Source organism: Leptonotus elevatus, chromosome 10, assembly GCF_054856555.1.
Source record: "Leptonotus elevatus isolate MCC_2025b chromosome 10, RoL_Lele_1.0, whole genome shotgun sequence".
NCBI classification, from domain to species: domain Eukaryota; kingdom Metazoa; phylum Chordata; class Actinopteri; order Syngnathiformes; family Syngnathidae; genus Leptonotus; species Leptonotus elevatus.
In genome coordinates, this window is record NC_141248.1 from 21,690,607 (window position 1) to 21,707,047 (window position 16,441).

Consider the following 16,441-nt stretch of genomic DNA (forward strand, 5'->3'; position numbering starts at 1 on the left):
TTTTCCCCAGCAATTTGTTATCCATTCTGTCCGTCCAACCACATAGATTTAAGATTAGGGTAACCTTAAACCAAACCTTCCCCTCAAATGTATTCATTCTTTCACTTCAAACATTAATCTTTTAACTTATCAATCCATTCATGCATGTTTCCCAAATGTCAGCAATATTCAACCATCAGAGCATCCATCCATTTTTTTTTTATCCCAGCCATCATTTTCCACAAGACGTCCATCCATCCGTCCATCAGCCCAACAATCAGCCTGTCGATCTTTTCCAACAACTCCGCCATCCATCCATCATCCATCCATCCATCCACCCTTCATCCATCTAGGCTTCATCCATCCATCCATCCATCCATTTGTCCATTCATCCATCCACTCATCTTACTTGCATCCATCCATCTATCCATCCATCCATCATCCATCCATCTTCTGCCAATAAATCATTCACCCATCCACTATCTAATCAACAGAAGCCACCCAATCGTGTTCCTCCAAACTGTCATTATCCATCTACACATCTTTCCCACAATATCATTGATGGGCTAACAAATCCATCCATCTTTTCCTCCAGTCCGTTTTTCCATCTACTGTATCTGCCCATCAGTTCCTCAATTTTCTTTCTAATTATTCCAGCCCACCCAACCATTCATCTATCCTTTCCCTAATCAATAAAACCATGCATCATCCTTTAACTACCAAGCCTCCAGTCATCTTTTCATGAAGTCCATCCATCCGTTTTGTCATCTCGTCATCCTCCTCCCAACTTTCAACCAAATTCACCCCCCATCTTTTCATTATTTTTATACTAATCCATCCATCCAATGGCCATCTATCTTTCTTGTCTTTCTTGTCATTTCTTCATATACTCATCCACACAACTTGTCCATTAATCAACCATCTTACATGCATTCAACAGTGCACCCCTTAATCAACAAATCAATCCCCAACCATCCATCCATTTTCCGAACCGCTTATTCCTCACGAGGGTCGCGGGGGTGCTGGAGCCTATCACAGCTGTCCTATAAACATCCAACAGTCTTCCCCCCCTCCCTCCATTCCCTCCTATACACCATCCATCCTACTGGTCCACCAATCACTCCCATCGATCGATCCAGTCATTCATCCATCATCTGACCGTCTTGTTCTACGCCTCCGAGCCGACACTTTTATTGTCTTTGGACAGACAACTTTTGGTGATTGTGCGATGCAGCACCCGGGGGGAAATCATTCGGATCCAAAACTAGAAAGAAAAAAAGACCTCTTTGATGACACCGGGGTGTATTATTTCAACTAGTGCTCAAAACAAACAAAAGGCTCATGAGATGAAGACTACTTGTTGGAAACTAATCAAATGGGATGCGAGGTGTTTGAGGGTGAGAGGTAATTATCAGTCTCTCTCAGGACCGGCGGATTTCAGATGGATTACTTGCTTTTTGGGATGTTAAGAATGAGGCACTTTCTCTTTTTGTGCCGACCTATTTACACTCCAAATCCTTATCTCAAACTTCAACGGCTTCAGAAGTGGATATCAAAATGGAAACAGACTTCATCTTCCACTAGGTTAAATTTATTGAGATAATACTGACATTTGTAATCAATGGTGGTTGTCGGGCTTTGAAAACAACAAATATCGTTTCAATGTTTTGGCAAAAACCCTTAAGTGTTTTGCAACCTTTTCTAAATATCAAGTCTTTCCAGAGATGACTTGATATCCTAACAACTGGATGAAACATAATGTAGCTTCTTCATAAGGCTAAAAGGAATGGAAATGCTTATTTCGCTTGATCAACACAAATATGCATTGAGAGTCTCTGGGTCTCTACGTGGTGAGAAAAAACACAAAGGTATTACATCACATTTTTCTTCTTCGCTTTTTTTTTTTTTTGTCTGCTGTTATGATAATCCACAGTCTTTCAGCTAATAAATATCTTCATGTTGGAGTCCTCTGGTCCGTAGGAGTCAAACTATAATACAAAGAGACATTTGATGGGGACTCGAGTTACTGATGATCTTAAAGTTGGGAATCTTTTTCGCAAATGCAGTCTTAAATGAAGCCCCGTTCCGTTCTTCTTTTTTTGAGGGACTGTCCGCCCATGACCAAAGTCCATACTGGTCAAGTCGTTTCCAACAATCCTACGAAGAAAAAAAAAATAGATCCGCGTGTCATACTGTGAAATAAACGACGTCTGGCCCCAAACAGACGACTATCGTGTGACCTAGAAAGAGAGCGAAAGGAGAGAAAGGAGAGAGTTAGAAAGGAGTGCTCATAAACAACAGTCCATAAAATGTACAATAAAGTGCATCTCTGCCCCATCAATCATACGTGAAAGTGAACGCCGCCTTCTTCAAATGGGGGCGGCGGGTATCGATTGCGTTCCACTTTTTCTTCTTCTTCTGCTCTATCAATAATACTTAACCCAAAGGTAATCATTTTGAAACCACATGAAAATGAACATATAATTAGTCGGGTTTCCATTCAATTGTTTTGAATCTTTTAAGCGAATTTACTGAAAATGCGCAAACCGGACATGCGACTTATGCCCGTTTCCATCTGTTCTTCTTTTGCGAATATTGAGAGGAGACTCCACCGCTGTAGGTGGCGCTATACACCATAGAGATGTGATCCACCAGTGACTAAAACAGGAAGTGACTGCAACGAGTTTGCTTTTGTAATTCTTGATGAACCGTAGCGTTTCTTTGCGGTTTTCCATCTAAAATAGCATTACTATTCGCTTCTTTAATTAAATCCAAAAAGATTTCTGTTTCGTCGTCGCCCCAAACATACCTTACTTTATCGTCCGACATTGCTTTGTGACGACAAAGGTACATACGTGTGACGGACAAAATATCCGGTCTTGTCAGCGTTTTCTCGCAAAACCATATCAAAAATTTGCATTTTCCTTTTTTCGATACGCTTCAAAATCCACAACCTCCAAGCGTAAAAAAAATTTGGGGCGAATTTTCGGCCCTTTTTTTTTAAATCTTAAAATTTTATTTGCGCATTTCTTGAAAATTTTAATAAAAATAGGATGGAAACCCCACTATTGTGTGTGTGTGTGTGTGTGTGACTATTTTATTGCCTCGAATAAAATTTGGGCGTAATATCATTTACTACCACTTTTGGATAGATTCCCCCTCGCCATGTTGGCCAGAGGATAAATATCTTGCCACTTTTCCACTCATTTGCTGACTCAGTTTGGGGCAGACAGTTTTCTACTTTAAAATAAGCTTGAGGCGCAGGGTAAACACACGCTGATAATCAAATTTAAACATTTCCCCCCCAATGCCAGGCAAAGTCAGCAAAGGTCTGATGATGAGATCTAAAGATTATACTGAGTGATTATGCTGCGGTGTGGGTCGTGTTCACAGTCATTTTCCCTGGTTTGAAAACATGTTCGAATACTTACAATGGCAAATCCTCATTTGTGTGGTAAAACCCAGAGTTTGGCCAAGCTTTGTGGTTGTGACATGAAATGGAATGATGGTCAATCAGGGCCCACCATATTTTTGCTTGGAGCAGTTTAAAAGGAGCATTTTATAATTGTGTGTAAATAAATAACTGGTGAAGTTACAATGAATGGATTAGTTGACAACAGAACATGTTCCAATGGCCCGCTTTCACTAAGAATTTATTCCAAACATTGAGAAATTGCTAACTAACATTTTAAGGGCACTTGAAAAAGCTGCCATGTTTTATTCATATTTTCCCTTCATGAAAATAATATGACCTAGCCCTAAAATAACCCAAAGGCCCAAAGGCAATCAGTTTGCAATCATAGGAAGGAAAAAAAATATCCACTTGACATTTGACTAGACTGGAATAGAAAGATATCATGGAACGTCATCTTGTCATGTTTTCTGGAGGAGGATTTTTATTTGATTTGTTTTGGGATTGACTGTCTTTTGAGTGAAGGACATTTTATTATCCTAAAATAAAAAGTAGCCAGTCTTATTCACTAAAGCTGTAATCAGCGATGAAAGATCACAAACACATTTTCATTTTTGAATTCTGGACATGATAATCGAACTTTGATATAATGATCTGCTTAAATTAATTGGCAGAGGCAGAAAAGCTTCACAATTTAGTATTTCTCTGCGTATGACACAGCAGCACCTGCTTCCGATTGGGATTCATTTTTGGTGTAGTCCCTTTTACGATTTCGCCAATGCCCTGGAATTTGCCCAAAATGGCCGTTTCAGGTCAAATGATGGACTTCCTGTTCAATTTCCGGCATGGTTTCTTGACACTTTTTCTATCTGATGGATGATGTAATCTGTAATATAGTGGACAGCGATGGGTGAAACCTCTGCTTCCTTCCATCAATTTCATAATTTTGCTGCATTCACAGTGCAGAAAGAAACACCTGCCAAATGTGGGCCCTTTCCAAGGTGCGTTCTCCGCCATCTGGCACCTCCGGATGTCTTTTGCTGCGTAAGAAGCCAGTTGGCAGCCAGAGGATGCAGACATAATGCCACAGTGTTTACCATCCATACATAAGCAAGAGGGATTATCAGGATTCACAGCAGTTTGCGAGGACCGCTTTAAAACCTTACATGATATTCCGGTCAAATTTGACCTGTTTTGACATTTTATAGCGATTTAAAAAAAACAAACTTTTAATGCCTTTTTTGAGTGTTTTCACTCAGAAATGTGTCCAACATACACTAAAATGACAACATTCAAAGGGGAAGTCAACCGTTGGAAAAAATATTGACATTATGTACTATGCAGCCCCACTCATATTGCGTTAGTGGAATATGAGTTAAACTGCAAAATCCAGCAGTTTTTAATCCATATCAGAAGGCGGCCATTTTGCCACTTACTGTCGACTCTGTCGAGTGAAGATGACATCACAGTTGCTCAGGTTTCAAGTAACAACCAATCACAGCTCAGCTTCAGAAAGCAGGTGACCTGTGATTGGTCGTTGTCAGAGCCCCGGACAACGCTGATGTCATTTTAAGTCGACGGCAAGTGGCAAAATGGCCGCCCTCTGAGATGGATAAAAACGTCTGAATTTTGCTTCATAACTCATATTCCACAAATGTAATATTAATCAGAATGAATGAGGTCACATATAACATATTGTCAAGAAATGTTTAAGGTTGAGTTCCCCTTTAACATGTCATTCGGCTATAAAGTTTGTATACACTAACCCCCCCCGGTTCTGGACAAATTTGATTTGCATCTACTAAAACGATTAGATTTACTAATTTGTGTGGAAATTAGTGGTATTGGTGGGAATCTTGAAACTGCACAATGCGTAAATGTATTTCATAAGGGCCATGAGACTATCCTGAGACTGTCCCGTCACATTTGCACAGTTGAACGAGTTCATTTTTGTAGATGAATTAATAATAAGATATTTAATATTATAGTAATATATTTAATCCGATTTTTTTAATTAAGGGTTATGGTCTGAAACATTATATCTTATAAATTACAATGCATGGTAAAATGTGTGGGTGGCACGATGGAGCCTGGTTAACACAACCCGCACCACAGTTCTGAGATCGTGGGTTTGAATCCAGGTGTGAGTTTGCATGTTTTTCTTGAAACATTCATTTGGGGTTAGTTATTCATTTATTACTCAACGCAAATCATCTTTTTTATAGCTTTCAATAATATTATAATTCCATATACAATTATTAAGAGGATCTGCTTGGCCTGAGTAAGAACTGACCCTCTGCCGTGCATGGAGGATGTGATACATTACATCACCTCTGCAGTTCCTGCTGTGTAAATATTTGCCAACATTACAGTAACAGATGCCGCCCTTCCGAAGGCAATGCACGTTTTGCCAAAGGTGTGATAATCCATAGCGGAAGACGGGGATTGCTGTGATGGGATGCGCCATCTCATTTTCACTTTGGGAGCAGTGCGAGAAAAAAAAAAAGGGGGGGGGTGATTTTTCCTCTCCGGCTTCACTCGCAGCAGAGAGACGCGGCGGAGGCACGACCCAGCGCGATGGGGGTGTCGTGGGTGTTGCTGCGAGGGTTATCGGTGAGTAATCACCCAAAGGCGAAAACGAAAGCTGCTCAGGGTTTGACGCTTATAAGCTGCTTTGGGATCAGACAAAACACCCTCCACCGGTGAAGATTCAGAATCATGTTGTCAAACACCCAACTCTGCATCGTTTGCAGAAGTACGGACACGTTGTACTTCAGTACAGATATTTGTTTTACGAAATACTCTAGTAAAAGTAGTGCCGAGTCAACTCCTTTACTTAAGTGAACTAGGCTAAGTGCAATTTCTGCAGAAATTGCGTGGGAATGCTGAAAGCTGAATGCTAAGCTCAAGTCTAAAGTTACGCAATGTGACATGTCGGCTACTTGAGTGCAACACCTCACCAGATGCCCGAGCCACCTCACCTGGATTCTCTCAGTGGTCTGAAAAAAAAATACTCAAGTAAAGTGCAGATACCTGAAGTATCTACTGGTACTTTCCATCACATCACAGAACACACCTGAGTGGTTGAAAGTCCTGTTGACAAATACCAAAGTCTGCAGCCCTCTTTTAATGCTGTTAAATATTGTCTGACCGTCTCCATTCATACTGCCGGTATTAGCCTCCAGCCAAGACTTAATAGGCTATAAAAAGAATCAATAGGCAAAAAAAAAAGTATTTTTACTAGCAATCCATCATGTAAATGTCACCTCCCAGCACACACACATGAGATCCATTTGTGTTTAAACTGAGCTAGATTCGAGACAAAGAAGAAAAATAAATAAATCACACACGCCGGGAGGATTACGGCGTATGCCTGGGAGGTGAGTCTGTTCGCGGGAAGATGAAACACAGCTGACTTTCCCGTGGAAAATGTTCTTTTTATAATGTCAGTTTCGAACCCAAAACAATTTGCAAGTCTCACGAGATGTGCTGAAGTCTGACGATCCCACTTGATCCCATGTTGCCAATTCCATGTCGTGTTTTATGGTTACCATCACGCATTTCCCACTTGGATGAAGTTAAGTCATACATTTTCTGTGACCTTTGATGGATACAGTCGTTTCCCTTCAATTTGTTTTTGTTTGACTTAAATGGCGTTAAAAATGTTTCGTCATCAAGGTCTCATAGCACCAACTAAGCGTGCAATGAAATTGCTATGTCATCCTGAATCGTATTTGATATGGGGCACGGATTCTCAAAGTGTAGTATAGGCTCCCTCTAGTGGTACGTAAAATAATTACTGAAAAACTGTGCATAATGTTAAAATGACTTTTTTTTACAGTAGTATTTTACTTTAAGTACAAGACAATTGTGTGCAATCTTTAAAAAAAAAATTCTAACATTTATTTAGGTACAATTTGCAATAAATTTAAATTAAATCAAACTCTTTCCAACCCCAAACATTTAAATTCGTTTTTTAATACTTTGTCCTTCACTCCTCAAAACGTATTTGTTTGTTTTTTTAATGTTTTTTTTTTTTTTGCTAGAGCATACTGAAGGTTTTATACAGCTTTTGACCTAAAGAGATCGCTTAAAACAATGGTAGTTATTACAAAAAAAACGGCCAGCAGGTGGCAGCAGAGTATAAGTGATCAGCCAGGGCCGTGTTGCGACAAGCTCTTTTTGCCAGTGTTTTCAACAGGTTTGTGAGTAATGATGAAACTTAGCTATGTTCTAATGCCAAGTGTTGCAAAACGGAAACAGATACAAATATATTTTTTTCCCTGATGCAAGCAGAGACTCTAATCTTTCTTTTGGTAGGTTCCATGTTTTTATAGCAATAGAACAGAATATTTTGTGGACCTGGCAAAATCAGTCAAAATCCAGTAAAAGAGCCGGGGGTGAAGGGGGTTGCTTCAGTGAAAATGGCTGGGAGTGAATGAGTTAAGCACGTTTTTTTTTTATTACTGTATTCTATCTACAAGGAAAGTGTTAACATTCAAATTGTGCATAATGTTACAGTGGCTTACAATAATATCCAAGAGTTACTTATTTTTTGAGGTGGTACTGGGTGCAAAATTGGAGAACCACAAATCTACTGTGATGCATTGTTCTAAAACTGAATTCATTTTTGGTGGCCATTTTTGTTCACACGTTGTCAGAAGTATTTCCCAAGAGAGTTGTTTGTGTCTGAAATGAAAGAAAAAAAAGAAAAAGCCTGCAACTTTCAACACAAAAAGTCGCCAAGGTTTAGTTCAAGCTTGCTTGCTTGGTGTGAGAGTGCAACAAAAAGGCCGCTGGTTGCCTTCACTTCCTGTTAATATTGTGAGCTAAACCCAGACAGGTGCGAATGGATTTGGGGGCCACATTGCTTATTCCACACTTTATCATGAAACGCAATCACTTGTGACCGTCCACACTTCATCACTGCAGCCGTCGAGTGGGAAGAAGTCTTTGGCCTTCTGTGATATGATTGACAGGAAGCGAGTAGCGGGAGATGTATTCCTGACATCATTGACAGCAGGACTGTGAACGTAGCTCTAAAGTGAGCTACGCATACTCTATACTAACAATTTGGAAAAATACATTTTGTTTTTTCTCCCCCGTCAACAATGGCTACAACTTTAGCCTAGCTACGCAAAATCAATGTAAATTAATTATTTGTATTTTCATAGCGTAAAAATGTCCAGCACGCTCACTGAGTCTTTGCGCTTGTGATGAGTTCTTCTTGGGCCAACTCACTTGTCTCTTGCCCGCATTTCTGCTTCACCTTGTGGCAGTGAGGGAGAGCCTGAATTATTAACCCGGCTAAAATAAAAGACTCTGCTTCGTCCGGGTCTCCTGTAGACATGAATAATTGATAGAGGCGGCTCGGCGACACAGCGTTTGGCGAGTCAAACACGGAGCAGGGCATGGGAGGTTTGGAGAGAGGGGCCATGACGGATTGCTAACACTAGCAAGGCCCTCAATCTCCGTCCTAATACCACTTCAAGTCTCCCTCGCATCCCTGAGCACATCCTGATACTGTATGTGATAATTGCCTTTCTATTTAGGATGCTTTCAAGTGTCGCGTGCTTCCACATCTCATTAGCACTAAAAACACCTCCTGAAAGTTGGGATGTTAGAATACAGTCCCATTATTTTTAGATTATTCTAAAATTCTCATGTTCTTTCTACTACAGAATAATTCATTATAAGGTACTGTACATCCTCTGGAGAAGTTCAGAAACAATATTAATGTAAACATTTCTTCATTCGTTTGATCCCAAAACGTATAAATACGTTCTATTTTAAATGTTTTAAGTGTCCCAAAGACGTATTTATACGGTTTGAAAACGTTTTTTATGCTAGAGCAACTAGAGAGAACGGTTGAAGAATTGGTAGTTATCTCAAAAAACGGCCAGCAGGTGGCAGCAGAGCAAAAGAGATCAACCATGGCCACGTTGAAAAAAAGCTAATTTACCCACAGTTCTAAACAGATTTGTGAATATTGATTAAACTTGGCTATATTCTAATGCTAATTGCTGCAAAACAGAAACAGATTGATTTTTTTCCTGATGAAAGAAGAGACTAATCTTTATTTTGGTAGTTTCCATGTTTTATAGCAATAGAACACAATATTCTGTGGGCCTTGCAAAAATCAAAATCCAGTAAAACAGCCGGGAGTGAAGGGGGTTGCTTCAGTAAAAAGGGCTGGGAGTGAATGAGTTGATAACTGCTTACTACCAGAGATGCTATTAGTAAATGTTTGCAAATCACTAAAGCACGTTTTGCTAGTCCAACTGTCAAAGAACAGGACAAAAAAAAAAAGTGTCTTCATTATGGGCCAGCTCGCTGACCTGTAAGGCGATTTTAAAATCTGATTGGATAATGCAGAGCTGCCAACCTAGAGAAATTTCCTTCGTAAACAATTTATCTGAATTTTCACGTTTGTGATTGGCTCCGGCTAAATAGTCCTCATGGGGGGGAACAAAAGAGATACACTGCAATACAGGGAAGTACCTCAAAGACTGACCAAGTTACAGCAAATTTAATGCTGCTAACGTTCAATTTGCCAGCACTACATAGTGGCTGACATTTGATTGGACAAAAAGTCATCCACAGGCACATATTGGAAGCAGTGCAGCCAAGTGAAGCACTGTGAAATAAATTTAAAAAAATGTCGTTGGAGTACATTAACATATTATAATGGAACAAATATGTCCTTGAAGTTGTATTTGAACAGCCTATGTCAGCTAAATGTCAGCTGCGTGCACAAATAGAGCCCACCTTGGTGGTCTTCACTTTGTTGCCCGTACTGCAGCTCCATCCTTTAAAGTCCGGCAGCACTTTGCACTCTTCGCCGTCCATGCAGGGATGCATCTGGCACCACCACTTCTGAGCCACGATGGATGCTGGAGACAAAAATGAAGCAAAAAAACAAAACAAAAAAACATATCCAAATGAATGAAACTTTTGATTGTAATCAAGAATAAATCATAAGAAGAACATTCCAAATTGTAATTGAAGGTAAAATGATCGTAATTTACATACTGGCATGAATATGCAATGTAAATTTTGGGCTTGTTTTATAGAACACAAAGCTGATATACTGACTTATTGTGTTAATAGGTGGGGACATTTGTTTGTTGTACCTTCTGGAAGAGCATTTACATTTTCCTCCTTTCACTATAGCGACATTGCTCCCACAGCCAGATGCACAAAGATATATTTGTAACGAATAAGTAATGATTTTCAGGCTTATTGCTTCATAATGAATGGCAATTAATGGAATATATGTCACTGCCATATGGGGGTGAGGTGCTGCATTTGAGTAATGGCTTGGGCCGGCAAGTTGGCAAAAGTGATACACACAAAAACAGACCTTTCCTCTCTGTCTGATTAAAACATTTAAAGCCTTCTTAAATTGGTTTCTTGGTAAATAATACCATTTGTTAAACATAGTGAAACTCATAATACATCCGCCGAATCTTCTGCCTGCATGTGGCATTAGTGTTTCATGTTGGACATTGGTGACAGGAACAGTATTTTTTATTTTTTTTTTCAAATTCAGAGCAATTGGTATTTGCAACACGAAGCAACTCGTGGACTCTGGCCCATTTTGTTCATTGTAAATTACAACTAGTCACCATTCGCCACAAATACATATATTTGTTAACACATATTTTTGTACAATATGCCACTATCTTAAATGCGCCGCAAGGATTGTAAAGCAAAGCGAGCCGTGTTGGCTGTGAGCCTCTGCAGCTGTCAAAGGGCTTCCCAAGCGACGAGACAAGTGTCAACACGGAGGAAGCTGCTGTCAGGGGAAACTTGAGTTATGGATTGATTCAGTTGCAACAGAGGCCACAATTGACGTGATATTAAATGACCCAGTCTGGAATGCTGTCTCCTCCGGTGGACTGCTCGAGCTTCAACAAGCAAGCGCCGAGTGAATCAACTGATTTGATCTCTATTTATGGCCCACAGCCCAAATAATCAAATCAAACTGCATCGCTGCACCACATTTTTTTTTCCTCCCTTCTTTCGAATCTTATTTTTCAGCCAGAGCGAGAAATAGAAGCTTGCTTCTTCTTCTTTTTTTTTTTTTACCATCCACGCAAGATGGAGCCGCCCTTGTCGTTCCCGCCACCTGTCCCGGGAAGCAGGAGCATTTGACGGTCTGCGATCGTTCCTCGATCTTGTTCTTGTTGCAGCATCGGTGCGCGGCGATCACCTCGCAGGTTCCCGCCTTCACGTGAACTGGAAGCACAGCAGCAACATTTGTTAGTATTCGTGCTACAAATCCCACCAATGGACCCAATGCGAGTGCATTGAGATGCTCATACTTGTAGAAAATGTGCTTATTAGCAGTAGAAGTTCAAATATGTCCATAATAATTCAGTATGAATAAGGACGTTGACGTACTGCATGCGTTACTGGGAGTTCAATGTCATATTTTGATCACATCATATTCGTCTCTGGTTTTGACAACAAACCAACAAAGTTAGCTTAGAGTAGTTAGCTTTTAAAAGGGAGAGGGTAATTAGTAGGAGTCGCTGTTGCTCTTTCAATAGTAATAGTAGTAGTAGTAAAAGTTACAGTAATAGTAGTAGTAGCCAATAGCAGTGTTGGTAGATGTAATAATTGTAACACGAGAGGTGGTAGCATTAATATTAGTAACAGTAATAGTTGCAGTTGTAGTCAGAGATGAGAAAAGTACTGACATTTTCTACGTGAGTAAAAGTACAATTACTCAAGTAAAAGTAAAAAAGTACAGACTCTGAAATGTACTTGACTAGTAGAAGTAAAAAAGTTTCTTCCTACGTCATTTGGGAAAAAAACGGGGCAAAAACCAGCGGCCAGTTGACTGACTTGCTATCAACTTCATAGCATATCATATTTACGGATTGTTCTAATCGAGCCAATTGCACGTCGTGTGATCACGTGTCATAGAGCCAATCACAAGCTGGGATGTAGGGGACCGGGTGAAACGCTTCATTTTATTGGTGGAGCAAGGAGACATTGGCAGCTGCTTTTTCTTCCAGGTCAAGTATTTTAATCGTTTTTATACATTTAAAAAGTAAAGTAACAAACTTGTTTTGAAATGTAAAAAGTACAGATACTCATGTTAAAATGTAACAGATAAAAGTCAAAAGTAGTCTAAAAAATAAATACTCCGTAAGTACTGAAAAAACTACTCAAGTAAAGTAATGAAGTATTTGTACTTTGCTACTTCCCATCTCTGGTTGTCGTGAAAATAATGTTTGTGATCATCTTAAGAGCAACAGCACTATTAGAATGGTCGTACCGTAGGAGGAGTAATAGCAGTCATAGAAGTAATAGTATTAATAGTAGTTGCGCTCCGATCAATCGTGATCGCCCGATTTCTGTGGAAAATTATGTCAAGCAATGCCTGTCATTGCTGATCACAAAAAAACGATCATCCGCAGTTCATACTTTGAAGCCTGCAGCCAACTAGAGACCAGTCTTTGTGCAGTGCCCTTTCCATAACGCTACATATTACAGAGCACAGACCAAACCAGAACGGTAACTGTGAATCATAATACTAAATCATTATTTAGTTTAATGTTTTTTTTTAATTTTCTAATATTGACAGATTAAGCAATTATTAAAGTAATCGTTAGTGAACAGCTGCAAAATTGAAAAATGTGCAGCATATTGATGATCTGGATATTGTCCAATCATACTCATGGATGATCGGAGGCAGTAGCGTAAAGAATAGTGGTAGTAACAACAATACAAGACATGTGGCCAAGCTTTTATTTTTTTTATTTTTTTATTTATATTTATTTATTTTTTTTTTATTTATTTTTTTTATAAAGAGCTCAGTATTGTTCATTCGGAAATGTCATCATCATTGCTCTTTATTTTTTTTAATTTTTTTTAATTTTAATTTTTTTTTGTGTGTGGGTGAGTATGTGTATGTGCGTGCGTGCGTGTGTGCGTGCGTGCGTGCGTGTATTTGTTAGCTCACCAAAAACCTATTAGAAAAAATCTCATACCGTTCACCTAAACCGAACACCGCCGTCAGGAGACCCGAGGGGACCAAAGAAAACCAAGGAAGGTGAAATCCAGCACTGACCAGACACCACCCACCAGAACTCCTCCCCAACCCAAGAAACATCCAGACCCCAACAAATCCAAAAAACATAAAATCAGGGAGGCCTCAAGAGACCGAAGGAGAGACCGAGAAAAGGAAGGAAGGACAGACGAAGCCGCGCTTTTATACAAATCTCTCTAACTTTCACATTTGCTGAGTTGAAACAACTCCTTTATATCCAAATGATCATTGGCAGTATCTTTTGCATGATCCACATTTCCAATTGCACGGCTCTTTTACTTTTAAAAGGTGTTTAACTCAACCTCCAGAACCGGGATTAGCGTTGGCTTTGTTGTCATATCGTGTATGCATTATCCTGCCGGAGCGCCTCTTGTTATCATATCACACTTGAGACACGCTGACCAAGCAGCGACGTTTGGATGAAAGGAAGAAAAAAAGAAAAACCCTGACTGTCGTGCTCATCTCCCACATGACTGTGCAACGCTTTCATTGTTGAATACACAGAAGCTTGCTCAGCGAGCCCTCATGCATTATGCATGCGCACCTGAGGAGTTCACACGGCGCACCACAAACACGCGTCGAGGAAATGTTCAATACAATTGCACCGTTGAGGAGCCATTTGTCTGTCGACAAGCAGCTGCTTCTACTTTAATCTGGCGGAAGGTCGAGCCGCGGAACCTTTGTGAACCCCCCCCCCCCCCTTTTGGTAATAAGAGTCCTGCGAGGGCCTTGGAGTAATTTCTGTGTACAATCTTGCCTCAAACATCCAAACATCACGGCTCGTTGAAATCCAGGTCAACCCCCCATGCGGAGGAACCCGGTCCGGCCCCACTTGGCATGATATATCCTTGAGCAGCAGCTACTCCGCTGACCCTGCACACCTTCTAGAGGACGAGCGGGTCCGAGTGCGCCCCCCCCCCCCCCTTTGAGAAAATACAGCAAGACATTAAATGCACCTGTGCAATCTAATTAGAAGCATTACAAGTGCTGCATTTCCAAGTCGACAACAACAACCACCGGGTATTCTTTGTTATTGAACTCCTCCGTGATCCCCTTCATATACCGACAGTGGTGCCTTGAGATACAAGTTAAATGCGTTACATGAATGCCGATGCCGTACTGCATGCACTGTTTATATATTAAGGGTGTCGGTCGATTACAATTTTTAATCGGAATTAATTTGCATGATTTCCAGTTAACTCGCGATTAATCCGAAATGAATCGCACATAATACCTATTCTAAATGTACAATGAAATATATTTTTTCAAGTTTTTCGTACTCTTGTTAACATAAAAGTGGGGAAAATATGGTAGCCAAACACAAATGTGGTTGTATGTTTTAGTTCATTGTGGGAACGTTAAAGCATTCCCACAATGAACTAAAATGTGAATTTGAACGAGTCGTTAGGTCAGTGCTTGGGGCAATTGCCTGCCAACACGGAGAACCCTGGGTTCAAATCACGTTGGGCCACATTTTAGTACATCCGATGGTTTGATACCAACTGACTATCATAACAGGAAATGGATTAGAATTTCTCTGAAATGATTAAATCCCACCATAGATAGATTGCAGTTTTCTTTTTTATGTGTTTGTCATATAACTACAATTAGAATATTTTTAATTTTCACATCATTTATCTTTCAATTTACTTCATAAGCACATGCATTCAATTTTTTAGCATTCAGCTAATAGCATTCAGCTTTTCAGCATTCCCATGCAATTTCTGCAGAAATTGCACTTTGTCTAGTTGGTAAAGTAATTTTATAGTAAGCGATTCATGAAGTTACAGTTAACAGTTATGGTTAAAAGGAGTGTGAAAGTCATCGATTTTTCTGCCACTAGTTGGCATTACTATTTCATGTTGGACGTTAGTGACATGAACAGTACATTTTTCTTTTCAAATTCAAAGCAACACAGTCCCCACAAATACATACATTTGAATCCCATTTTTAAAAATCACATTTATTATTGCTAATATGTGTGATAGTGACTCCCTTGCACAATGCTGAATGTAAAACAAAGCAATCCGTCAAAATTCCGAACGTCTCACAGACACATTTTCAGAAGCAGGCAGATCGCAAAAAATGCACTTGGTTGTTTAATTTCACACTTGAAGATGTGGTCAGCAACTCCAGAGAGCCAACGATGTATACACAAGCAATTAAAAAGTCAATTTCCTATATTATGCCCCCCTCTAAAGTTTGAGTTTGCTTAAAGTTCGCTTTCTGAAAGTTGTTCGTTGACCTTAAACTACATAGTGAGGCTCTCATTGTGACACGACTGCAAACAATAATAATAATTATACTAATACATCAATGGAAATTGTGTTCTTTGGGTCGTACTCTCATTTATTTTTTTTTCACCCTCCCAACACGGCAGGTTGAGTTGATGCCAAATAAGTAAACTTTGGTTTCTTCTGACCGCAGCACTTTCTCCCGAGCTTCTGAGTAATTTGGATGTCACAGGCAAACTTTAAGGCCGACTTGTCCGAGGCACTGCGAGATGTGAATTCATTACAGTGCAGGGTGTTATTAATTGTTTTCTTGGTGATGAAATCCCAATTCGAATGATCGTCTCTTTAGCGTGTGCTTATGTGAAACAGCGTGATGTTGTCAAACAAAGACAAACTTTATTTTCACTCACGTATGTGGATTCAAATATCAATACGGCTGTTTTATATTCATTGCATCCCAAGCGGGGGAAAAAAAAAAAAGGACTAAAAACAATCTAAAAACGTATCTTTCAGACATTATTCAAACAATTTTGAGGTTCTTTTCAGAGGAGACTTAATTAAACCTGTAAAGATTTTCAATTGGGATCCTGATTTGGAGCCAAGATTGCGGCGAATCTCCCGTCTTCCCATTAGCCGCCAATCGCGAGATCTCATTTGCAACATTAAAAACATTTCGCTCCGATCGATGCGCCGACGTTCACATTCACACAAAAGCCGTGAGCGCCTTTTCACCTCGTCGGCCAACTCGCTGAT

At 39.8% G+C, this 16,441-nt stretch overlaps 1 protein-coding gene and 1 long non-coding RNA gene across 4 annotated transcripts in view; one reads left to right on the forward strand and one right to left on the reverse strand.

The window, feature by feature from the left end:
* Positions 1 to 16,441, forward strand: part of LOC147167606 (uncharacterized) — a 132,850-nt gene that overhangs the window by 100,655 nt on the left and 15,754 nt on the right. The gene's annotated exons all lie outside the window — the stretch shown is intronic.
* The window catches only part of tafa3a (TAFA chemokine like family member 3a), an 81,114-nt gene continuing 66,227 nt past the window's right edge, over positions 1,555 to 16,441 (reverse strand). For 2 of the 3 annotated variants that reach the window (XM_086087884.1, XM_086087885.1), the window contains exons 3-5: positions 11,483 to 11,632; positions 10,160 to 10,284; positions 1,555 to 2,136 (exon numbers count right to left, since the gene is read on the reverse strand). In XM_086087884.1, the coding sequence (XP_085944010.1) occupies positions 1,963 to 2,136; positions 10,160 to 10,284; positions 11,483 to 11,632 (449 nt within the window). In that variant the 3' untranslated portion in view covers positions 1,555 to 1,962. Of the gene's footprint in view, positions 2,220 to 10,159; positions 10,285 to 11,482; positions 11,633 to 16,441 lie in introns of all 3 variants that reach the window. The other variant, XM_086087886.1, reaches the window with a different exon arrangement.